This window comes from Phaseolus vulgaris, chromosome 3 (assembly GCF_000499845.2).
Source record: "Phaseolus vulgaris cultivar G19833 chromosome 3, P. vulgaris v2.0, whole genome shotgun sequence".
Classification (NCBI taxonomy): Eukaryota; Viridiplantae; Streptophyta; class Magnoliopsida; order Fabales; family Fabaceae; genus Phaseolus; species Phaseolus vulgaris.
This window is the reverse complement of record NC_023757.2, coordinates 38135559-38160160: the sequence shown is the minus strand read 5'-3', so window position 1 is coordinate 38160160 and position 24602 is coordinate 38135559. Positions and strand designations below refer to the sequence as shown.

Here is a 24602-nt window from a genome sequence, read left to right as displayed (position 1 = left end):
TAAGCCTTCAATGGGTAGGCTTATGCAGTGCTGTGCTGTGCAGTTAAAGGGGGAGTAGTGATAGTGAAATTATTATTATTATGGGGAATTGATTCCAACCTCATGCACATCCATTTCCATCTTCTTTCCTTTCTTTCAATTCCTTTAGGACAATAATTGAAATGCCATTCCAATATTCATATCCATTGCCAACACTTTCTTTTCCTCCTTACATACACTAGTATTAATCTCACAGTCACATTCTCCATTTTTATACACTTTAAAGCTTCTCCTCTTTCTTCTTTTCATTCATAAAATCAACAGAAAAAAAACAACAACTCATTCTCTTGCTACATATTAGTGTCACAATTATTGTTTATTCTCTTACTACATATTAATATCTCCAAAAACTAATCTTTCACTTTAAAGATTTCGGAGTCATACAAAAATTCTCCATCAGACAATTATTATTTTTTAGTGTAAAAGAAAAGTAGTCAGAAATATTTTGTGGAAAAGTATGCAGCGGCTCGACGCTGGGAAAATTCTAGGGGTGAACGAACTACTTATGTAGGTTTCAAAAAGTGCTATAGCAGAATCAAAGTCTTTGGACCTCCAAACTAATATATATACATCAGAGGTAGAAATGGATCATAGAGTAATTATAGTTATGTATTATATCTATTATATTCTAACTATTTTATTATATTATATTTGTCACTTTCTTTTTCATTTTTCTATTCTCTGTTCCAGTTCACCTCAAAAATGGGCTGAAACATCATCACACTTTTACACGTGGCATAACTACACTGTTAGATTTTCATGTAATATGTTGGTCTACACATAAAATAAGTATTTTTTTAGTCTTAATATTGATTTTTTCACAAAAATATTATATCTCAGTTATCTTGTTTATCTATAATTACATTGTTTTGCCTAGTTAAGTATCCAATTTATCTCTGTTATTTACTATTAATATATCTGTTTTAGTGTTATTCCAAGGATGACATATGTTGCCATGTGAATGTCACGTGATTGTTGGTATGGTATATATTACTGATGTGACATGTTGAATAAGTTGCAAATAGTTGTGTTTCATCCTTTAACAATATAAATTTAGTGAAAATAACAATATATATATATAATATTAAATGAATAATAAAAGTTAAATGCATTTCTTTTCTTAAATAGTTCTAGATGATAATTTGCACAAAAGTAAAATATTTTTATACTCTTTTTGCAACTTCTTTATAACATTTTTTGCACTGTTCTGATTCATTATAATTTTTTTGTTTAAGTTTAATTTTTTTAATCCATATTTTATCTTTTCTATATTATGCTTCTATTTTATTTATGCAAATTTTAATCTAAATTTCATTAAGCTAACTAAAAACTACACTGTTCCATAGACAATATCAGAGGAGTGCAATTTAAATTTAAACGATCCTATACTATCTTCACTTCTTTTTTTATCTGTTTAAGTATAAAACTTTTCTTATAATCATGAATTAAAATTATCATTAAACTTTTAATTAAATTCTGAGAAGTATTCATGCCATAGAGAAATAATTTCATTCTCTGGTTTAAAAACTATATAGTAACCAGTTCATTTTAATAATTTTATTCTCATTTCCAACCTTTTCTAAATACAGTAAGGTCCTAAATGAATAAAATTAAAATATTAGACAAAAATATTTATACTTTATACATATTTTTTTAAAAGATATATAAATTAATTTATATTAAACATTTAAGAATTCATATATTCATATTTAAGAATTTTAAAAATAAATATATTCTCTCAATAAGTATAAAAGTTTTTTTCCAAATAATAATAATAAAAAAGGAACATTCAAGGTGAGCTTAATTGCTTAATAATAATAATAATAATAATAATAATAATAACTTTGTCAATAGCTGAATTTGATCGAAGCCTTCTGCCAGATTTTCATCAGACTTGTTACTAAGGTCCTTCTTGCCAGACATGATATCTTATTTAGCAGATAAAAATGGAGAGGTTCTCGAACTAAAATCGGTGCTCTGATACCATATAAAAAAATTATATAATTTTTTCTTTGGGTGTATTTACATAATTTCATATAAAAAAATAAAATATATACGACTTTTTTTCTCCAAAATTATAAGTTAATTATGACGGAAGAGTAGAAATGAAAATAAAAATGAAGTTTAATGCAACATTATAATTGAAGTTATAAGGTTTACATACCAAATATATGTTTACGCTATTTTAATCGGTTTTGGTAATATTTACTTAATAAGTTGACATTTTCTTCGACACACATCTCTTCTGGTTACTTCCACAATATCTGAAAATTCAAAAGCACAAATGAATACTTACTAAAGTCATATGAAAGACTAAAGTCATATGAAAGACTTGTATGGCACAGATTCTACTATTTTCTTAATATCAACTCTCTTTTTTTCACTTTGTCTAAATTCTGTGTTTAAAGAGTATTTTTGGCAGGAGAAATAGTATTTGCATTGCAATGGTTCTTAATTATTTTGTATTGTAAAGAAGTATTTAATTTTTGAGTTGATGGTGTGGGTTTGGTGAGATGGCTGAAATGGGTGGAATCCAGCGTGGGTGAATGCTGGATTGTTAGCCCAGGTTCGATAAGGAGGAATCGTAATCACTAATTTTCTGCAGACAAGATGAATATTCTGCATGTATTGACATCAAATAAAACCTTAGACTCACAGTTCATACACCCCACTATCAACCTTTTCTCTCTATTCTATTCAATAATACTTGGAGAATCCACACCCAATAATCACAAGGCCTCTAAAATATAGCCGTTGCTTTTAGAATTTTAAACATATCACAAATTTAGCATAATCAATGTCTTTATGCCAATCTAAACCCAAAAATACTCATTTATGTTTACCATATAATAAGCTACTTGGCATCTGAAAGAATTTTAAAAAGTCACATCAAGTTTATGTAAAAAAAATTACATTAAATGTAACGTGTCACACCACTGTATAAATATATCGTTTTCTGAAAATCCACAAGATATAGAGCTAAATATACCAAATCATACAAATGATAACGAGGTAGATGGGGATGGATATAAGAGAAAAAAAAGTCATAATTTGTTTCTTAAAATACATCAGATCACAAAAAAATCATAAAAATGCACGAACAGCTAAAATTTCATAGTTTAAATAAAGAAAATGATGCTGAAAAGTTATATTTTCATTCAATTTTTGAAAATTAAATTTGAATCTCTGCTTTCCATTGTCATTAAATTTAAGGTTGAATCTTCAGAATGTAAACAAGAGTTACTTGTTTAATCCTTTGATTTGATTTGAGTTCTTCCAAAGTAATTAATTAATTCGACGGTTTTGAAAGAGGACAAGGAATTAAAACAGATAAACTCACCCAGTCGATTTCATCCATTCGGAGACATGTAATGCATTATCAAATGGATCATCTTTTATATATATATATATATTATATATATATATATATATATATAATTTCAAACATGATAAAGTCACATGTTTAAATATATATTATATGTTGTTTATGCTGTCAAAAAAAGATTATTTATATAACCTTTTAGACCCATTCCGAATTGAATCTTTAGATGGAATGCCATATGCGTTAATTTATTTAATTGATACATAGAATAACTAAAGTTAATTAAAAAATTGAAACAAATATTTAGTCTATCAAATATACTTTGACTAATATATAATTGTCTGAGGACACAAGCAACAGTGTGATCATCATCTTGACTGCTACTACAGTAACTCACAAGTCATTATCTGATGTGTTCTCTTCTGTAATTTTTCCACCATTTTTCTTGCCTGTTTCATCTTTTCTCCATGCCTTCTTAGTGCTAATCTTGTGAGCTTTATTTTTGTCCTTTCTTCCTGCTTGATTTGCGGGTTTTTTTGTTTGATTCTCATTAATTTTCTTGGTTGCTCTTGTTTTCACATGATTAATGCTTTCATAAGATTAGTTCGTGGTTACCCTGCATGCCCCTGCTCTTACACTCAGCATAGAAGAAGCCATATCTGACCAAGGGAGCAGCAATTCATGACCTGATTCTTTGTCTCATTGTCCCGAGCTTCTTTCATTTAAATAAATAAAATGAATAGACAAGAAAAGGAGTAGAAGGGATTATGCTTTTGGTTTGTATTGTGTTGACTGCTAGGACAAATGTTCTTTGGATGCTTTGTGATCGATAGAATACTGGTCTTAATTAGTGTGAGAAAATTAAATTTAGAGTTACTCATATTTTTCGTGAAGGAAATGTGTGTGCTGATAAGTTGGTGAACTTAGAATTTATTCATATTTTTTTAATACTTTTTTCATGTGATGACAAATGATTGTTGTTACTTGATACGTCAATGTAACTAAAATCTTAAATTGCATAATAATACCTAACATAAAAGCTTTTATTTTAAAAATAACATGAAAGCTTTTATTTTTTTTTTTTAAAAAAAGAAAAGAAGTAGAAGGAGAACTAGAATAGAATAAAAAAAATATTGAACAAATATCTACCACATTAACTATTCCACCTCCCTTGGATATGTTCCTCTCAATAATGCATAGGAATCACGTAAAGATGGGCAAAAGACTAGATAAAAAAAACGTGTATCCATGCACTTTTGTTACCCTTTTTCTCACTTTCCACTAAAAACAGCATTAGTCTAAATGCACTAAGATAGGTTACATAGATGTCACAATGTTATTCGACTTAACAACCAGTTTCCTAAATATTATTTATTATGAGATTTTCTTTAATAATTTACTTTTGTTACTCTTTTCTATCTTATTCTTTTCATATATGGCTAAAATTCCTACATTTTACTTTCCTCCTAGATGCCTCTCTAGTTGTCTTGATCAAGTCATTTTAATTATTTTTTAATTATTTTTCTTATACTAAATTTCTTTTATATGCAATCTAATAGTATTAAAAGATTTTAAATGTGAGTGTGACTTCGAATTTGAAAGGTGACTTTTGCATGACTCAAACGGGTGAGGAACAAACATATGAGTAGGTGAGGAGTCTTAGATTTTGATGATTTTTATATTAAAAGTCTTCTAGTATAAGGACTATTGCATTAAGATTATGGGAGAGTATGTAATTCGGTGAAGAGTCCTACATTTAATAGTTTTCATGACTCAAACTGATGTGATGAATGTGAAAATGTAAGTCCTAGATTTGAGGATTCCTTATATTAAAAGTTTTAATACGAATTGTTATATTAAGATTATGAGGAAGATATGAGTAGGTGAAGAGTCCTAAATGTGAGAATTCTTTGTATTAAAAAGTATAAGGACCATTGTTTTAGGATTATGTGGGATGTGGTGAATGTGATGTCTCAAATTGTGAGTGGGTGAAAGTCCTAAATTAAATGGTTTGTTCATAACTGAAACTGAATGTCAAACTAAGAATCCTAGATTTAAGAATTCTTTATATTAAAATTAAAAGTCTTATGGAACTATTGCCTTGAGATAATGAAAGGACATTGGATGAAAATTTTTAAATTTAAAAATTCTTTGCATTAAAAAACTTTTAGTACAAAGACAATTTTCTTAAGATTACAAGATAAATATACAATATTTCCTCTCACAATTACCTAACAAATAAATACATAATATTTCTTACTATAACAATTAAATATATTCACTACAAGAAAATATTATTTAGTGTTCAATTTTAGCAGTCAATTTGATTTTGGTCGTTAAATAAGTGAAAATTAGCGATCAATCTAATTTTCGTCACTAATTTCTACTGATTTAGCGATCAAAATCAAATTGATCTAAGTACAAATCTATCACTACAAACTAGTGACCAAAATTTTGATCGCTAATCCGTATAAATCAACGACCGAATTTAGTTTTCGTCACTAATTTGCACCGATTTAGCAATCGTCAAATTATTCGCTAAATACAAATATATCACTACAAATTAGTCATCGATTTATAATTATTTTATTATTATGATTGTAATTGTTTTATTATTATGATTATAATTATTTTATTATTATGATTATAATTATTTTATTATTATTAATAATATAGTAATAATATTAATTTTAATATTAAAATTAATAATAATAAACTTAATACTAATTATTATTATAATAGTAATAAACATTACAATAATAATTATTATAAAGATAATAATAATAATAATAGTAATAATAATAATTTCGAAATAGTTACTATTTAATTTTAATTATTAAATTTAACTCTTTTAGTGATGAAATTAACTATCCATTTTTCAACTCTAATTTTTTGTAGTCACTAAAAGAAAAGTGATGATAACTAGTTAGCAAATAAGTTATGGGGATAACACCTTCATTTCTGGAAACATAATTTTATAACACATCTATTGAGACTCAATTGCATGTAAGTATCTTTAATATTTCAAGTAATTTCTATTTTAATAGATTACTTGGAAATTAAGAGACATTGTATTTACAGTAAATATCCTTTGACAACCTAGTTTTTCAAAAACATCTGCATACAACTATTTTAAATAATAGAATATTATATTTAAATGATAATAATAAATATAAATGAAGTATTATAATAAAATAATATTTTATGTAGCTGTGATGTGGTTGTTGAAAAAAATATAGTGTAAAATGATCATGACTCTTGTATATATACCACATTGGGTTTTACAGCTAATATATGAAGTCTCGCAAGCAACAGTGTCATCATCTTGGCTCCTGCTATTCCAAAACTGCTACTATACTAACTCACAAGTCATTACTTGCTTAATACTTCTATTGCTCATCATTCTTCTTGAAAGGTAAATATTTGCTTCTATATTCCTCATTCTTATCTTAGACAATTTCTTATTAGTGGATGCTGTGATAGATTTGGACTAAAATATATTTAAATTAAGCTTAATTTTCTATGTAAAGTCATTGAAGTTCTTGATGCCAATCTCCGCCACTGCGAGGATGTTATGTGTGAACTTTCTTTGTTAATGCAGAGCAGTGGAACTTCATATGGCTCCACACCTATGAATAGATTTAGTAGAGTAGAAAAAATGACAATTACCATGACACACTATTCTATCACCCTAGACAGTAGTTATTCAAATAGCCAAATACTGCATGTTTTTCATAGAAGTTAGGATCATAACTCGTAAGGCATTATAGAAGGATTGATAATATTTCTCATTTCTGGGAGGCTACATGAACATATATCCCTTTTCTGTTGCACTGAGAAATGATGGAACACAAATTTATTAATTTAGGACTTAAACTGAGTATATTGATTAGGAAAATGAGCTGGTCTGGAGGAGATTGGATGTGTGGTGTTTGCGAGCACATAAATTTCAAGAAGAGGGAAGCATGCCAGAGTTGTGGATACCCCAAGTATGGGGGACCTGACCCTTCAACCTACAGATACAACAAGACTGAAGCTTTGGCAGGGGACTGGTTCTGCAACTGTGGAGGTCACAACTATGGCAGTAGATCAAGGTGCTATAGATGTGGTGCAGTTAAAGATTATTACTCTTCAGTATATGGCAGCAACTCTGGAGAATATGGATCTAACACTTTCCCTCCAGGATGGAAGACTGGAGACTGGTTTTGCCCAAGGTCCATTCACATTCTCAGTACTCAAAAAATAGGATCTCTTTCTTATCCTGCATTATCATCACTTTAACAGCTGCTTCATTTCAATTTGTGACTACAAATTGAAATGTACACTGACTATATCACCTACATGTCCAAATATCATAAAACATGTAACTCATGTCTACACATAAAAGCCATTTTTCATGTATTGAGTTAAACATGTACAATCTCTTCTTCTTCATCCCAAAGACAGAGAATTCTATTCAGCCTTCAGAAAACGCATGCATAGTGTCAGTAATTACAATATCAACAGTGGCCATTCGCATGAAAGAAAGCTGGTTTTTTTGCACTCAAGAAATAGGATAAAATATGCAACAAATACTTGCATCCATATTAATTCCTAACTAATTCAAAATATTTCACCTTGTTTTTTCCAACTTCTTATGTAACAGAATCGGCTGTGGAGGGCATAATTATGCTAGCAGGACAGAATGCTTTAAATGCAAAATGCCTAGGGATTTTGGTGAGGGACTACTTTTGATGTTTCAGTTGTTCTTTGTTCAAAGTACTCTCAGGATGATCTTTTATTTTTCAATTGCTATTAACCTCAGGTTCATTGATACACATTACTTTTGTTTCTGGTTCTGCAGACTAGAAGAAGGAATTTCAGATTACCCTCAACTTTCTTCTTCAAACAACATTCTACGATAAATCATGGATCAAGGCTCCCTCTGTAATAGTCATAGCATTGTTTTTTCATTAGGATGAAATAAGGATGTTATGTCATATTGCTTCTATTCTAATTACTAGATGTAGTGACAAGAAGTTTATGAAAACCATATGTCTTGTTTTCCATATTCATTTACTGAGATAATTAAGGTTCCGAACCTTTTTTACTTAAAACCTTGCATATCAGTTTCTCTTGTTAGCTTCTACAATTCAATAATTCAAATCAATTGCATTTGCATTGCATGAGTTGTTTTTCTCATATGTTGAATTTCTACTTATAAAAAAATGTGTAGGAGTATCATTTAATTGAGTTGTTTATGTCATGCTGTTCCAAATAAAGTTTTGCATAACAATACTCCAACCCATAAATGAGGTAGAGTGGTCAGACCTTGTCATTTTTTTCACTAGAGAAGGATTTCTTCTTTCTATAAGTTATGGCTGAGAATTAATAGAAAAGTAATTAATGTGTTTTTCCTTAAAAAAATATTTTAAAATATATATTGGTTTTATTTTTAATAAAATTTAATATGTTTTTAATCCTTATCACTACAAGAAAATCATGAAATAGAAACCAATTAGTAGAAACTAAAATAATTAGTTGCAATAGTAACTAAATTAGAAACCATTTTAGAAACTAATTTAGAAACCAATTTTTTTTTTAGTTTTTAAAATGGTCTCTATTTTAGTTCCTATTGTAACTAATTATTTTGGTGTCTAAAAATTGATTTCTATTTCATGATTTTCTTGTAGTGTATATATTTACTAAACATGTTGTAATTCTAGTAATTTATCATATACAATAAAATCTTATATTTCTGAATAAATATATAGACCGTAGATATACTAAATTGTTACAAGGATTAAGATAAACACTCTGAACTATTTTTAAGATAAAAAACATAATTACGGTTTAAGAAAAGCATAGAGGTGTTACATATGGCAGATTGAGCCCAATGGACCCTATCAATATCCCTTATTATATTACATAAATGTCTTCATTATGTTACCGAATATTCAAATATATTCAGATTTTATGGAAAGTTACCATAATATGACACGATAATGCTTGGAGGAACCAGAGTCAAAAATCTAAGTCCGGGGAGGCTTATAAATAGACAACCACCCACAAAAAGTATCACAACTCATATATTTGCATTATATTCACTGGATACATTGTATTTTGTGTTTTTACTGGCTTGAGTGTCGGAATGTAATCGCAGGTGGGGTCCCCTTTTTGTTCCTGAAGGTTACACCACCCAAACTTGAAGGAGATCACGAGAAGCTCATCCAAATTCTAACCGACCTCGAGTCGGCGCGAATAATTTTTAAACAAAATGGTTACAAATATTATTATGAATTTGTATATTAAAAATAATCACTTTAATCATTCTTGTGGTCCGTACCGGACGAAGAATATAGGTCTCAACATTCGGTCGAGGGCAACTAACATGATCAAATTCCTTAAGTCCAAAAGAGAATTAACAAGCATAAAACAATGGTTAAATATTAATTAATATGCTTTAATTATGATTTAAATATTAATTGAGTCCAACAACAAAGTGTTTATAATAATTATATAAATAGTTACAAGTTTCATAAAAAATTAAATCATCATTACATATTTATTATACCAAGATTTCATTTGTCGGAGTATTTTTTATAAGTATCTTCTAGAAATTTAGAAAAGAGAAGAAGCAAAAGCAAAAAAAAAAAAAAAAAAAGTCGCTTAAAAAGGAAACAGAAGATAGCCCAACTAAAGAAAATGATAATAGCTTTCTCAGTTTTATACATGTGAGAAGGCAATTAATTCTTATATTTTATTGTTATGTTACTAAACTAGTAGACAAATACCCACGCACATAATTCCCCGTTGATGAAAATCATAAATTATTCAAATTCAAAAGAAGGAATGAGAAGATTTTAAGGAAGTGAGGACTCAATAAGTTAGAATCAATCATTTAATATAGTTTGTATTGATTTTATATTATTTTAATCAAAATCTTATAATTTATTTGTTTCTTATTCGTTATATATGGTAGTTGTTTTATAATTTCTTATTCACAAGTTTATTCACTTATCTCTCCCACGCATCAATAATAATTTAGTAGTGCTAAAATGTACTTTAATTTATATACTTTGATTAATATAATTTTACAAAATAGGATGATAACTAAAGATGGACTTTTCAAAATATAAATATTTTAAAAACTATTATTTTCATGTTTTAATTTTTGTAAAAATCTAAATGGAATACACCTAAGTAACATTGGGACCTACCTTATAACAGAAGAGAAATGTATAATATTTTAATGTCATGATTTAGTTATGTCTTTAAACACATAAAAAAAACTTAAAGTGAATGGGAATCCCATGCTAAATATATATAATTGATTGGATGTGACGTATGAATGAAAGGATAAGAATAATGGGAGACATTGTTTGGCTATAAAACTTTTGAGCGTGGCGTCATGGCGCCGATTATAAAAGTTAGAAGAAGTGGAATTGTCACTTGTTTCAATGTTTCTCAGTATCTGCTGCTATACTTAATTCCAGATTCCACATGCTGCTATACAATGCTTCAATGTTCTCTCTCACTAATCATCTCACTCCTGTCGATTGTTTAACATCATTTTCACAAATTCAATGGATTCTTCAAGAATAAATGTTTTTTAAGATTTAGAGTTATTCATATAATATTTAAAAGAATGTGTATGGATAAATTGGTTAAATTTATTTTATTAGAATAATAAGTTTTTATTTAATTTTTTTAAAAAAAATTAAGAATAAATTTTTTATTAACATGAATTTTAATCTAATTTTTTATATTTTTATTTTATTTTATTTTAATAATATATTTTTATGTGTAGTAAATGATTGTTGTTAGGTTAAGTTTACTAATAATACATTTTTCTAACATCAAAGTTTTATATATAAAAAAAATAACCCACTTAACTTTAATTTTTTTATATATTTTTATAAATTTATCACTTTTATTTTATTTAACAATTATATTTTGACAAAATATACTTGCAAGTTTATTCTAATGAAACCTACAATTTCAGATGCACAAAATTCATTTCCTTTACTATCCACTTCTACAATTTTATATGCACAAAATTCACTACCTTACTCCACTTTTTAAGTGTCCGTATGTTTCCAGCGACCAATTTATGCAAGCAAAAAAAATAAAATGAAGGAAGCACAAAAATAAAAACTCAATTAAAAATAAAATATTCGGATAATTCTTTTTACAATGTTTCTCTGTAACTATGTCAAAAATTGCAGAAAAAATTGACTGTTATGTATATATAACATAATATGTATTCATAATAAATTCACATAATGGATTATGAATCTATATATATATATATATTAATTATTACATTAATTTTACATTTTACATTTTATCTTTTTTAATTTATTATTTTTTATATTTATATAATAATAAAATAAATATAATTAATTATGTAATATAAATAATAATTTAAAAGAAATAAATATATATAATCAATTTTTTTACAAATTATTACTCCATCACACAATATTTACATAATTTAATTTATTAAATTGTACAAGTTTTAAAATAAAACTACTCATAGAAAAAGCAATTCCTTAGCGCCGCGCTGGTTCTCCCCACCGAGAATGTGAAAAAGTGGTGCCCTAATCTTAATTCCGATCAACACCTTCGCAGTCGTCGCTCTCACCAGCACAAAGGTGATTGGTTGAAACGAGACTTCAATTGACGGAGCTCCAAGCACCGCCAGCAAAACCCTAATTTGAAGATTTGGGGGTTTTAGGGTTTTCTACTACAGGTCCGGCGCGGCTGACGGCGTTGACTGCAGAGGTGGTGGCTCACGTGGTGGTGCGATGCGGTCGCTATTTCGTGTGTCTTGCGGAGGTTTTTGGCGGCAACTTGTTAGCCTTTTAAAATGGCGGAGGGCTCTGCGGGTTTCCTCATTCCATGGACTTGTTTGATGGATCGAAAAGTATGTCCTGATAATAAAGTATATTCTAGGTCCGGTCAAAGGAAGACTTTTGCTCAGGCTTTGGGAAATACATGTGACATTCCTTTGTCCCAGCTACCTACCCCTTGTATTAAGGGGGACATGATTACTGTTCGGATTGATGAGGCAGATTACATGGCTGGTCTTGAGGATTGCAAAACCCATCTCCATGGTCGGGTTATTCTATCTAAGGGGGATAAACCTCTCACACACATAGATTTAACTAAAAAGTTGCAGCCGGTGTGGAAAGCTCTTGGACCATGGAAAGCAATTCCTCTTGGAAAGGGTTTCTATGAGTTTGAGTTCGCTTCTATAGAAGACATGCGATGGGCTCTCGGGATGGGTTCCCTGAAGTTATCTCCTGGTTTATTGAGACTGTTTGCCTGGACAAAAGACTTTGTCCCAGCTACCATGAGGAGTACCAAAGCTCAGACCTGGGTTAGAATTTACCATTTGCCTTTGGAGTATTGGAAACCAAGGACAATATTTTCCATCGTCAGAGGCCTTGGTACTCCGTTGTCTTTGGATGAGCATACTATGAGAAAGAATAGGGGTATGTTTGCTAGAGTGCTGGCGGATATTGATATGTTGTCCCCTCTTCCTGATCACCTCTTGGTTGAACGTCCAGACTTTGCTTTTGTAGCTGGTGTGGAATATGAATGGCTCCCTCCATTTTGCTCTCATTGTAAAATGATTGGGCACGAGCTTGCTCAGTGCCGAGTGATCCATGACCAGGGTCGTGTTCTTGGGCCTCGACATAAATCTTCTCAGAAGACACCTTCTGATAAACAGGAACAAGGGAGGACCACAATTCCAACCCAACGTGAATATCGGGAAAAAGATCTGCAGACGAAGCTCTTAGAAGATCCCATGGATAATTTGAAAGTTGATGCTACTGGGGTTAATGTAGGGTCACCCTTGGGACACCTTACAGATAAAACAGATGGCGGGGAGGATGATTTTGCAGATATGCCTCCTCTTGAGGATGCTTCAGATCATGATAGGTCCTCACCCAAGCAGGGGTTGTCTCCTCCCACTTTGGATTCACTTGTCGTTATTCAAGCTAAGGACTCACAGTCACATTCAATGACTCTTATTGATGATCATCATGTGGAGGCCTCTGCTCCTGTGACTGTACCTTCTCTGTGGCGTACTACCTCTCCTCGGAGGGCTAAATCACATGCAGATACTAATCCTAATGTGGAGGTCTCTGCTATTGTGACTGTACCATCTCAATCGCCTCATACCTCCCCTCGGAAGGCTAAATATATTGGGGATGTTAAAGCAATATCGTTGGTCCTTCAAAATCACTTTTCCTCTCTTGATGGTTTGGAAACTACAGATGTGGAAGGTGATTCTCATATTGGAGCGTCAACTATTCCGCCTACCATTGTTGGAATTAATTATGATCATATTGAAAATCAGGTTGTTTCAAAATTTTGGGCTGACTCTACTGAGATGGAGAAGGATGACAGTGATAATGGGGAAGAAACAGTTCGCACTAAAAGAAAACCAGGGAGACCACCTAAGGGGACTGGTAAATCCAGGAAAACTGCTAAGGCAGTTCTCTCTACAACGTCGCAATGAAGGTCTCTTCTTTTTTTGGAATGTCAGAGGATTGGGAAACCACAAAACTGTGCAGATGTTGCTTAGTTTACTTAACCTACATAAACCTCTCCTGGTTTTTCTTGCTGAACCCATGATGTCGTACACTACTGCTTTCGACATCCTTTTCAAATCTGTCAATATGCATTTGGTGGCTACGTCTCCTATTGTTAATAAAGTTTCTAAGCTTTGGTGTTTGTCGGTTCCTAATCTTGTCCAAAATTTCTTGGTTAATGATCTTTGTAACTTGTCTTTGGCATGATAAAAGTTTTAGCTTTGCAGGTGTTTATGGTGCTAACACATACTTGTCTAGACGATTTTTGTGGAGGGATCTTAGTTTCTTCACAGGGCCTTGGTGCATTCTGGAAGATTTTAATGTTGTGCTCTCGGCGGATGACTGTAAAGGGGGGGTGGCTCCTAATCAGGTTTCTTGTAATGAATTCCTAGACTGGATTAATACTAATGATCTTTCTTGTATGCCTTTTATTGGAACTTGTTATACTTGGTGTAACGGAAGGAGAGGGTTGCATAGAATTCACAGAAGACTGGATAGGGCTTTATGTAATGGAGTGTGTCTGGATGAATGGGATTCTGGTACTTATCAAGTTCTTGTTAAAAATTGTTCTGATCATTCCCTTATTCTTGCTAGTCTTGTTCTGATCATTCCCTTATTCTTGCTAGTCTTGCTAGTAATTCTTTGCGGAAGGTTAGCAATTTTCGTTTCTTTTCTATGTTGCTTCAGGACACTTCGTGTATGAAGCTTATTCATGATTCTTGGGCTAATAATGTTCACAATGCAGTTCTTCTTAAGCAGGGTATCCTCCTTGGTATTCAAAAAAACTTAGAGACTGCTAGTTTGTCTGATAGTGATGGACTTCTCTGTCAAGAAAAGATTGCTAAGGAGGAGCTTGATCATGCTCTTCACTGTCAATATCTGTTTTGGAAAGAAAAGGCTAAGATGTTATGGTTCAAGGATGGAGATCGAAATACCGCTTTTTTCCATGTTGTGGTCAAAAGGAGAAATAATTCTAGTGGGATTCATCGTCTACGGATTGATAATGAGGTTACGGAGGATCCTAAAATCATTGAGGATCATATTTTGGACTTTTATAAAAATCTTTATGCTGAGTCTATTTCTAATGTTCTGGATGTTGATAATATGGAAGATTTTATTGGTACTTATATTCCTACGATGGTTTCCTCTGAGGAGAATATGATGTTGATTAAATGTCCTGATTTTTCTGAAATCAAGAATGTTGTTTTTAATCTTAACGATAATAGTGCTCCTGGTCTTGATGGTTTTGGTGGTGTTTTCTATCATTCTTGCTGAGAAATTATTGGGACAGATGTTTGTAATGCTGTTCAACAATTTTTTAAACAAAATTGGGTTCTCCCTGGAATGAACAGTAATGTGGTATCTCTTATTCCTAAGATTCAGGGTGCTGATTCCATTAAAGATTACAGGCCAATTGTTGTTGCTAATTTCAAATTTAAAATTATTTCCAAGATACTGGCGGATAGGCTTGCTCTTGTGGCTGCTAGAATCATTTCTCCTAATCAATATGGGTTTGTGCAGGGTAGACAAATTCAGGATTGCATTGGTATTGCTTCTGAAGCTATTAATATGCTTTCTAAAAAGGTTAGAGGAGGTAATGTGGCTTACAAAGTTGATATTCATAAAGCTTTTGACACTCTGAGTTGGAAGTTCTTATTATTAGTTTTGAAACGCTTTGGTTTTCACCCCTCGTTTGTCAGTTGGATTAGTACAATTCTCTGTTCAGCTATGCTTTCTTTCAGAATAAGTGGTAGTTTGGTGGGTTTTTTTCCCTGCAGTCGAGGTGTAAGACAAGGTGATTCATTGTCTCCTTTACTTTTTTGTCTTGCAGAGGAAGTTCTTAGTAGAGCTATTTCTAAGCTTGTGAATGATAAGAAGATTTTAAATATGGCTAGTCCGAAAGGTTATCTCACTCCCTCTCATATTTTGTATGCTGATGACATTTTTATTTTCTGTAGGGGGGATATTAAGTCTCTTTGAAATTTGAGTACTTTTCTTAAAACATATGGTGATTTTTCTGGTCAATATATTAATAACTCTAAAAGTAGTTTCTTCACCATGGATAATTCTCCAAGATTTGTCACCAAAATTCAAAATATTATTTCTTGTAGTCATGGTTGTTTGCCTTTCAATTATTTAGGAGTGTCTATCTTTGTTAGTGCTCCAAAGTGTCGATTTCTTCAACCTTTGGCTGATAAAGTCAAATTGAAGCTAGCATCTTGGAAAGGTAAATCTCTTAACATGATGGGTCGGATCCAGCTGGTCAATACAGTGATTACTGGATTTCTAGCTTATAGTTTTAATATGTATAAATGGTCAGTTTCACTTATTAAGCAAGTTGAGCAGTGGTGCCAGAATTTTATTTGGACTGGTGATATTATGAAAAAAGGTATCGCTACTGTTAATTGGGCGAAAATTTGTTCACCTCTTGAGGATGGAGGCTTGAATATTATTAATCTTCATCATGAAAATAATGCATATCTTCTTAAGCTTGCTTGGAACTTCGCTTATAGCAACAAACTTTGGTCTTTACTCTTGAAAGCCAGAGTTCTTAAATCAAAATACGAGTTTAGAATGGTTTATAGATCCTCATCTCTTTGGCTTGGAATTAAACAATTTTATTCTATCATACTTGATTATACTTCTTGGACTGTTGGTACAGGTTCTTTTATTAATTTCTGGAATGATAAATGGTGTTCTACTACTTCTTTAGCAAATATTGCAGGGTTATATGATGGGGCTAACATTCCGGATACAGTCTTTCAATTTTGGTCAGGTTATGATTGGAATATTCCCTTATCTTTACAGTAGATGCCGCATTTTTTTAATCATATCATGGTTAGAGAGGAACAATATATTCCTAATTGGATTCTAGATGAGTTTGGTCGTTTCACTCTTAAATCGGCTAGGACTTTTTTCTTGGAACCAGGAGTTCCAGGTGGTTGGGGTAAGTTCATTTGGTCTTCATCTATTCCGCCTTCCAAAACTTTAGTACTCTGGAAAAATTTTCATGGGCGACTTCCTACAGATCTGCATATTCAGAATAAGGGTCTGTATAAATGTTCTATGTGTACGCTTTGTGAAAAGCATGAAGAATCTATTCAACATCTATTTTTTGAATGTTCTAATGCATTACATATTTGGAGTTAGGTTCGACAGATTTTTCTTACTTCTCATTTCTCTAATAAGGATGATCTTCTTTCTTTTATTAAGAGTGATGGTAGTCCTTTGGTTAAATTGATTAAACTTGCTGTGATAACCTTTTCTATATGGATGGTATGGCGTATGAGGAATTATGCTAGATTTCAGGATAAGATTGAGGTTTCTAAGGCTATTTCGGTAATTAAAGATTTAACTTGTCTAGTGGGAAATTCGTCTGAAGCTTCAATGAAGAATGATATGTTGGATTTCAACGTGATTAAGTTTTTTGGTATTAAGACTCGTAGTGGGAAAGTTCTTCATCCTCTTCCAGTTAGATGCGAATTTCCTTCACCAGGCTGGGTTAAAATTAACACTAATGGGGCTGCTAGGGGGTATCCTGGTCTTGCTACTTGTGGAGGTATTTTTCGTGGGAGTATGGGAGAATTTATTGGTGCTTTTTCAGGGTTTCTTGAAGTTCAGACTGCTTTAGTTGCTGAGTTTTATGGAGTTATACATGCTATGGAGGAAGCTCAAAAGATGAGACTTATTGATGTTTGGCTTGAATGTGATTTTGTCTTGGTTTGTGCTGCGTTTACTGCTAGGACTAATGTTCCGTGGATGCTTCGTAATCGATGGAATACTTGTCTTAATTTTTGTAGGACAATCAGGTTTAGGGTTACTCATATTTTTCGTGAGGGAAATACATGTGCTGATAAATTGACTAATTTAGGGTTCATTCATAGAGATTAATTTCATTGGTATAATAGACTTCCATCTAGTTTGTTCTTAGAATTCTTTATGAATAAGTATAGTCTACCTATGTATCGTTTTTGTTAGCATGTGAGTTTTGGTCTAGTCCCCCATATTTTTGTATTTTCTTTCTTTTTCCTTTTTTTAATAATACTTTTTTCATGTGATGACAGATGATTGTTGTTACTTAAGGTATCAGCCTAGCTGAGATGTCAAGTTGCATAGTAATGCCTAACATGAAAACTTTCATTAAAAAAAATAAAACTACTCATACTTCAAACTAAATTATCAATTATAAAATTAGACTTTTGACTAATCATTTCATAGTTTAATCGGTTATTAATAGAGAATTGGTCTAAAATATACAATGGAAGTAAAATGCATAGACATATGCAAACCAACCTAACTGAATTTGCGAAACCTGTTTTGATGGCAACAATTTTTATGACTTATTTTTGTCTTTGTTAAGTCAATCTTTAAAAAATAACAAAATTATGGTTTGTTAAATAATACATCAAGATAGAATGTATTTAATGAGCAGTGACGAATCTTCATAAAATATTTTGGGGGTGTCAATATTTTTTTTTATAAGTGTGCAAAAATTTAGAGATTTCAAATATATAAAATATACTAAATTAAAAAATATATATTTTTATTTATACACAAATTTATGTATATAAAAAAAAGGAGGGATCAAGGCCTTCCTCGTACAATACTAAGTTTCACCACTAGTTGCGAGTAGGATATCAATAGTGTAAATATATCACTACCTTACTCAATAAAGAAAGAACAAAAATCAATCATGTATTATGTCAAAATCTTTAAAAGAGAAAACTTTGAGTTTGATGTTCAGGAGATATCAACTCCTCAAATTGGTCAACTATCAATACATTGTTAAATTAAATGATTTTGTGTAGTTTCAAACTACTTGTTCTCGCATCATTATCACTTATTTCTCTTACCATTTATGAATATTGAACATTATTGTCTCAATGTGTTTGAATATTTATAAAACTTGTAAAATTTAGTTTCATTCAATTTAAAATAAGATGATTCATCATGTTATATGACACCAAATTTCATTCCAATCCTCACATGTCCTCAGAAAGTCAAGAAAATCATATACTACTAAAATTCATACCAAAATTAATGAACCAATTAAAAATAAACCAAACAAATATTCCTATTATCAACACTAGAAGTCATATCAACACTAGAAGTCATAGTGTAAGAAAAGTTATCCATATAAACAATAACAATTTTTAATTTTAATTTTAATTTATTTAAAATATTCATCTCCTTAATATTTTTTTCATTCAAATTAGTGATCTACTTATTATTTTTTATTTCTCAAATTACATTAAATTAAAATCATTAATGAACTACATTATGCAAAAATGTGGTATACGTACTTAAAAAAATACAAACATTAATTTAAAATTAAGAAAAACATGTTAACTTTTAATTTTTCAAAAAAAATAATAAATCACATTTTTAAAAAAATTAAAAAAATTGATTGAAGAAAAAAAAATCTACTTAAATAAATCATTAAAAGTGTGCTTAGAAGCATGATTTTAATAAAATAAATTAAAATAACGATTTAAATAGGAAAAAACAGAATTTAAAAAATAAAAATAATAAAAAGTTCTTGAAGACACGATTTAAAAAAAGTTAAATAAAAGGAAGTTATGTTTCTAAATACAATTTCACTAGTCGCTGAACATAATGTATCCAAATCCATAGAAATTTTAAAATTTCTTTATTTCGATAATAAAAAGAATGAATTATTATCTATAGTTATAGTTGACAACTAGTATTTATTTCTTAAAATATAAAAGATAACTAACATTTACGTGTATATATTTGAAAATAACAATTTTTGGAAAGAAATTACAAAAAATAACAAGTGATATTTTAATGTGTTTTGTAGCATGGTAGAGAAGGACAGGCTCTGAAACTAACTCTTATCACTGGCCAATGGCTTGTGTTGCAGGCAAGTAATCATCAAGAAGAAGAAGAAGAAGAAAAGAAGAAGAAGAAGAAAAGAAGAAGAAGAAGAGAGGCAAAACCATGGCGTGTGTGTCAGTGTCCCCTTCCATTCTCCACTTTCTCCCCGCCTCCTCTGATCCTCCCTACAACCTTCTCCAAAACCACCCTTATCTCACTCTCCTCTCCAATTGCCCCAACATCGCTACCCTCAAACAAATCCACTCCCTCATCATCAAAACGGGTCTCCACAATACCCTCTTCGCTCAGAGCAAGCTCATTGAGTTCTGCGCCCTTTCCCCTTCCCAGGACCTCTCCTACGCCCTCTCTCTCTTCCATTCCATCCAACATCCCAACATCTTCATCTGTAACACCCTCATTCGGGCCCACTCCCTCACCCATTCTCCCAACTCCTCATTAGAACTCTACAACCAGATGTTACACTCTGGCCTCCACCCCAATTCCCACACCTTCCCCTTTCTATTTAAGTCCTGCGCCAAAGCCAGAGCCACCCACCTGGGGAAACAGCTCCACGCCCACGTCCTCAAGTTCGCCCTCCATTGTCACCCCCACGTCCATACTTCCCTCATTCACATGTACTCCCAATTGGGTGAATTGAAGAATGCGCGGTTGGTGTTTGATAAAAGTGTTTTGAGAGATGCTGTGTCATTCACCGCTCTTATTACTGGGTATGTCTCCGAGGGCCACGTGGACGATGCCCGACGCCTTTTTGATGAAATTCCCGCCAAGGATGTGGTTTCGTGGAATGCCATGATTGCCGGGTATGTTCAAGGTGGTCGCTTTGAAGAAGCCCTGGCTTGCTTTAGCAGCATGCAAGAGGCTGACGTGTCGCCGAATAAGAGTACAATGGTCAGTGTTCTTTCTGCTTGTGGGCATTTGGGATCGCTGGAGTTGGGAAAATGGATTGGTTCTTGGGTTAGAGATCATGGGCTTGGTTCGAATATTCAGCTTGTTAACGCTCTCGTTGATATGTATTGCAAGTGTGGTGAAATTGATACGGCTCGTGAGCTGTTTGATGGGATAAGGGAAAAAGATTTGATTTCGTGGAATACTATGATTGGTGGGTATTCCTACCTGAGTTTGTACGCGGAGGCCTTGGCGCTGTTTGATCTCATGCTTAGAGAAAAAGTGACGCCTAACGATGTAACGTTCTTGGGCGTTCTTCCGGCTTGTGCTTGCCTAGGTGCTCTTGACCTTGGCAAGTGGGTTCATGCATATGTTGATAAAATCTTGAAAGGCACGGATAATGCTTCTCTTTGGACTAGTATCATCGACATGTATGCAAAGTGTGGCTGCGTTGAGGCCGCAGAACAAGTGTTTAGAAGTAATGGGTCTAGAAGTTTGGCTTCTAGGAATGCTATGATATCAGGGTTCGCTATGAATGGACATGCAGAGAGGGCTCTTGCACTTTTCGAAGAAATGATCAAGGAGGGGTTCCAGCCCGATGATATCACGTTTGTTGGAGTATTGTCTGCTTGTACTCAAGCTGGTTTGGTAGATCTTGGACACCGATATTTCAGTTCAATGAACCAAGATTTCGGGATCTCACCAAAATTGCAACACTATGGTTGCATGATAGATCTCCTAGCTAGAGGTGGGAAGTTCGAAGAAGCTAAAGTTATGATGGGAAATATGCAAATGGAACCGGATGGGGCTATTTGGGGTTCCCTGCTTAATGCTTGTAGGATTCATGGACAGGTTGAATTCGGTGAATATGTTGCAGAACAACTCTTTCAATTAGAGCCAGAAAATTCTGGGGCATACGTTCTTCTGTCAAACATATATGCAGGAGCTGGCAGGTGGGACGATGTTGCAAGGATAAGAACCAGGTTAAACGACAAAGGAATGAAGAAAGTTCCCGGATGCACCTCCATAGAGATTGATGGTATTGTGCATGAGTTCCTCGTTGGTGATAAGTTGCACTCACAGAGTGAATATATTTATAGAATGTTGGACGAGGTAGATAAGCTTTTGGAGGAGTCTGGGTTTGTGCCTGATACTTCTGAGGTACTCTATGATATGGATGAGGAATGGAAGGAAGGGGCTTTGACTCAACACAGTGAGAAGTTGGCTATCGCCTTCGGTTTGATAAGCACAAAGCCAGGGACTACAATTAGGATCGTCAAGAATCTTCGTGTTTGTGGAAATTGTCATTCGGCTACCAAGCTAATATCTAAGATCTTCAATAGAGAAATAATTGCGAGGGATAGAAACCGTTTTCACCATTTCAAAGACGGGTTTTGCTCATGCAATGACTGCTGGTGAAACTTTATCTCTGTTCAATGGTATATAAAATTTGCACTTGCGTAGAAGAAAGACCAATGATTTTTCATTCTTGTGATTAACTGATGTTTGGTACATATGTGTTCTCTCATTGTATATTGAATGCAAACCTTTCTTTATCATAAATTATAAATACACATACAACAAAATAAAATTATCTTTATCATTTATGAAAGACGGGTTCTGTTCAAGCAATTAGTGGTGGTGAAACTTTATCTACCTGTTCAATGGTAGATAACAAACACTTGGGTAGAAGAAAGGCTAATGATTTGCATTCATATAACTGATAATCGGTACAGATTTGATCTCTCACTATATATTGAAATGCAAGTCTTTCTTTATTTTAAATACATATATATTTTAAATACATTAACCCATGATCGGGTTAATGCTACTAGCCCGATTAGAGTAGTGCAGCTGAATCCAACAACCAAGTTGTCGGTTTGGAATTCATGGGTTGGAGGGTGCGTTGAAGGAGTTCTTTCTTGCAGTTGCCAAAACTGTCTTGTCAGCTACTATGAAATATGCTGCTCCAGCCACTGCTTATACAATGTGCTAGTTAGATCACTAATTCCAACAATGATAGTAATTGTTATGAGGAAATCATTGGAGCACCCAAGAATGAGTAATAGTTACCTGTCGAAATTATGAGAGCTTGAGCAGTGTGATTCAGATTTGCTTTTGCCCAAGGCAGCATCTTTACACTAGCCATCTGCAGATCAAAGAAATGTAAACAGATTATGATTCATGATAATTTCATGTCTAAAATAAGAGGAAACAAAGAAAATTGAATAGGTGGAATGGAAGTATTAGTTACAGTTGGGATGGCAGTGGCAATAGTAGCAACAACAGCTGCCTTGGCTCCTGCCATCACACCCTCTGTTGCACACAAATGAAAAATGCAAATTAAAACCAAATAATATTCAGATATAGCAAAATTTGCAGATCTCATCAATGAGCATAATTCTGAACCACTTACACTCCAAAGCTTATCACTCCAGACATGAAATAAGGGAAAGAAAAGAGAATGTTATGCATGCATTACCTTTAGAACAGCGCTTGGCCAAGGCCAACTTTTGATCCAGGGAAGCCAAGCTTGTCCTTTCAAAAGAAGAATTAGCAGCAACATTTCTCTTGGCCATCTTCGAAAATTTTGTTGGACAAAAAAGTTAAGAATGGAAGTGTTGTTAAAACAGATGAAAAACAGGAGTAGCTTTGGTTGAGTAGCTGATGAAGTTGCTGGCATATTTATACTGAAATTTGGAGAAGAAATTAACTAATTTACTTAAAACTATTTCCGAAAAAAAGAGAAGTTGAGGAGTTTGGCAGGGTGCAGTTTGATGGTTTCAATTGAAATCCACTGTCTCAGACAGTTGTTTTCACTCTAGTTTCGGTTTCGGTTGATGCTTTTGTTGCTTCCTAAATTATTTTCAGACTTTATCCAAATTTGGGTATGTTGGATTTTTGTGGGAATGGTCACGTGTCTAGTGTAGGAAGGAATGAAGGTGCTTGTGTTATACACAGGTGGCATAAAAGTCCAAAAACAATTTCACTCTCTTTTGTTTTTACCTATGGTTCTGTATCTCATTGTTTACTCCGCAACATTCTAGTAAGATAATTAAAGGTAGAGCTGGTGGTTTAGATGGAAGATGGACAAAAACCATGGGCATTTCCTATTTATCAATCCCAAAAAAATAAATATTTTACAAGCTTCAAGATATCAGTCAATATCATAATACATTTTCAGGGATAGGTTAATAGATTATTGTACTTGTATCTACCACTGGAGTCTTTTTCTTAAAACAGAACAAACAAATAAAGGATGTGATAAAGTTTCTATATAAATTACAAATACATTTATAACCTCGAAACATGTTCTGATTTTTTTGGAACCAGCAGAATCTGTGCAATGTAATAATTTTATTTATATGATCAAGTGCGTGGGCAAAAACTGTTTGTTAAACGTGATGAATCATTACGCACAATAACCATGAACGACATTAAACATCGGCATCTTTGTTAGATTGCAACACACGTGGTACTCAGCATGTGCTGTAAATTCTCACTGTCGCACTCTAAAAAACAGTGGCAGTATAATAAGTTTTTATTTTCAAAGAGAGAAAAACCTAGGAAACATATTTAATAGATATACCCAAAAATAAAATAATTAATACTGAAAATATAATATTATAAAAATTGAAACAAACTGATTTAGTCATCATGAGTTGCAATCACTTATACTTTTTCCTCTTTTAAACTGATGCTATATATGTTCATCATCTCCACATGATATAGTTATTTTCCAGTTTCCAACATTTAATATAGTAGCCTGAAAATGTATATGCTCAAATCTAAATTAGGAAAATACAACAAATTTTATTAAACTATTAGCCTGAAGTATTAAGTGTTCATGACTTTAATTTACTAAGCATTTATTTCTCTGTCTTTCACACAAAAATTGTGGTCTTATTACC

General features: G+C 32.3%; 3 protein-coding genes across 3 annotated transcripts; 2 read left to right on the top strand and 1 right to left on the bottom strand.

The window, feature by feature from the left end:
- Nucleotides 1-6661: 6661 nt before the first annotated feature.
- LOC137805911 (uncharacterized) lies at nt 6662-8424 on the top strand. Its single transcript, XM_068605791.1, has 4 exons — nt 6662-6776; nt 7255-7575; nt 8007-8077; nt 8205-8424. The coding sequence occupies exons 2-4, from the start codon at nt 7259-7261 to the stop codon at nt 8207-8209; spliced, it is 393 nt and encodes a 130-aa protein (XP_068461892.1). The 5' UTR covers nt 6662-6776; nt 7255-7258; the 3' UTR covers nt 8210-8424.
- Nucleotides 8425-19772: 11348 nt separating this feature from the next.
- LOC137807504 (pentatricopeptide repeat-containing protein At1g08070, chloroplastic) lies at nt 19773-22283 on the top strand. Its single transcript, XM_068608185.1, has one exon. It carries the CDS (start codon nt 19909-19911, stop codon nt 22108-22110), a length of 2202 nt encoding a protein of 733 aa, XP_068464286.1. The 5' UTR covers nt 19773-19908; the 3' UTR covers nt 22111-22283.
- Nucleotides 22284-22378: 95 nt separating this feature from the next.
- On the bottom strand, nt 22379-23504 carry LOC137807506 (early nodulin-93-like). Its single transcript, XM_068608186.1, has 4 exons — nt 23174-23504; nt 22946-23007; nt 22765-22840; nt 22379-22667 (listed from the first exon to the last, which is right to left on the bottom strand). The coding sequence occupies exons 1-4, from the start codon at nt 23268-23270 to the stop codon at nt 22579-22581; spliced, it is 324 nt and encodes a 107-aa protein (XP_068464287.1). The 5' UTR covers nt 23271-23504; the 3' UTR covers nt 22379-22578.
- Between the last annotated feature and the right edge of the window lie 1098 nt (nt 23505-24602).

Excerpts from the sequence above, each read along its gene's own strand:
- LOC137805911 (XM_068605791.1), top strand. The coding sequence starts at position 7,259 with ATGAGCTGGTCTGGAGGAGATTGGATGTGTGGTGTTTGCGAGCACATA. Across the intron at positions 7,576-8,006 it reads GGAGACTGGTTTTGCCCAAG|AATCGGCTGTGGAGGGCATA; the intron begins GTCCATTCACAT and ends CTTATGTAACAG.
- LOC137807504 (XM_068608185.1), top strand. The coding sequence starts at position 19,909 with ATGGCGTGTGTGTCAGTGTCCCCTTCCATTCTCCACTTTCTCCCCGCC.
- LOC137807506 (XM_068608186.1), bottom strand. The coding sequence starts at position 23,270 with ATGGCCAAGAGAAATGTTGCTGCTAATTCTTCTTTTGAAAGGACAAGC. Across the intron at positions 23,008-23,173 it reads GGCCAAGCGCTGTTCTAAAG|AGGGTGTGATGGCAGGAGCC; the intron begins GTAATGCATGCA and ends TGTGTGCAACAG. Across the intron at positions 22,841-22,945 it reads TTGCCACTGCCATCCCAACT|ATGGCTAGTGTAAAGATGCT; the intron begins GTAACTAATACT and ends TTTGATCTGCAG.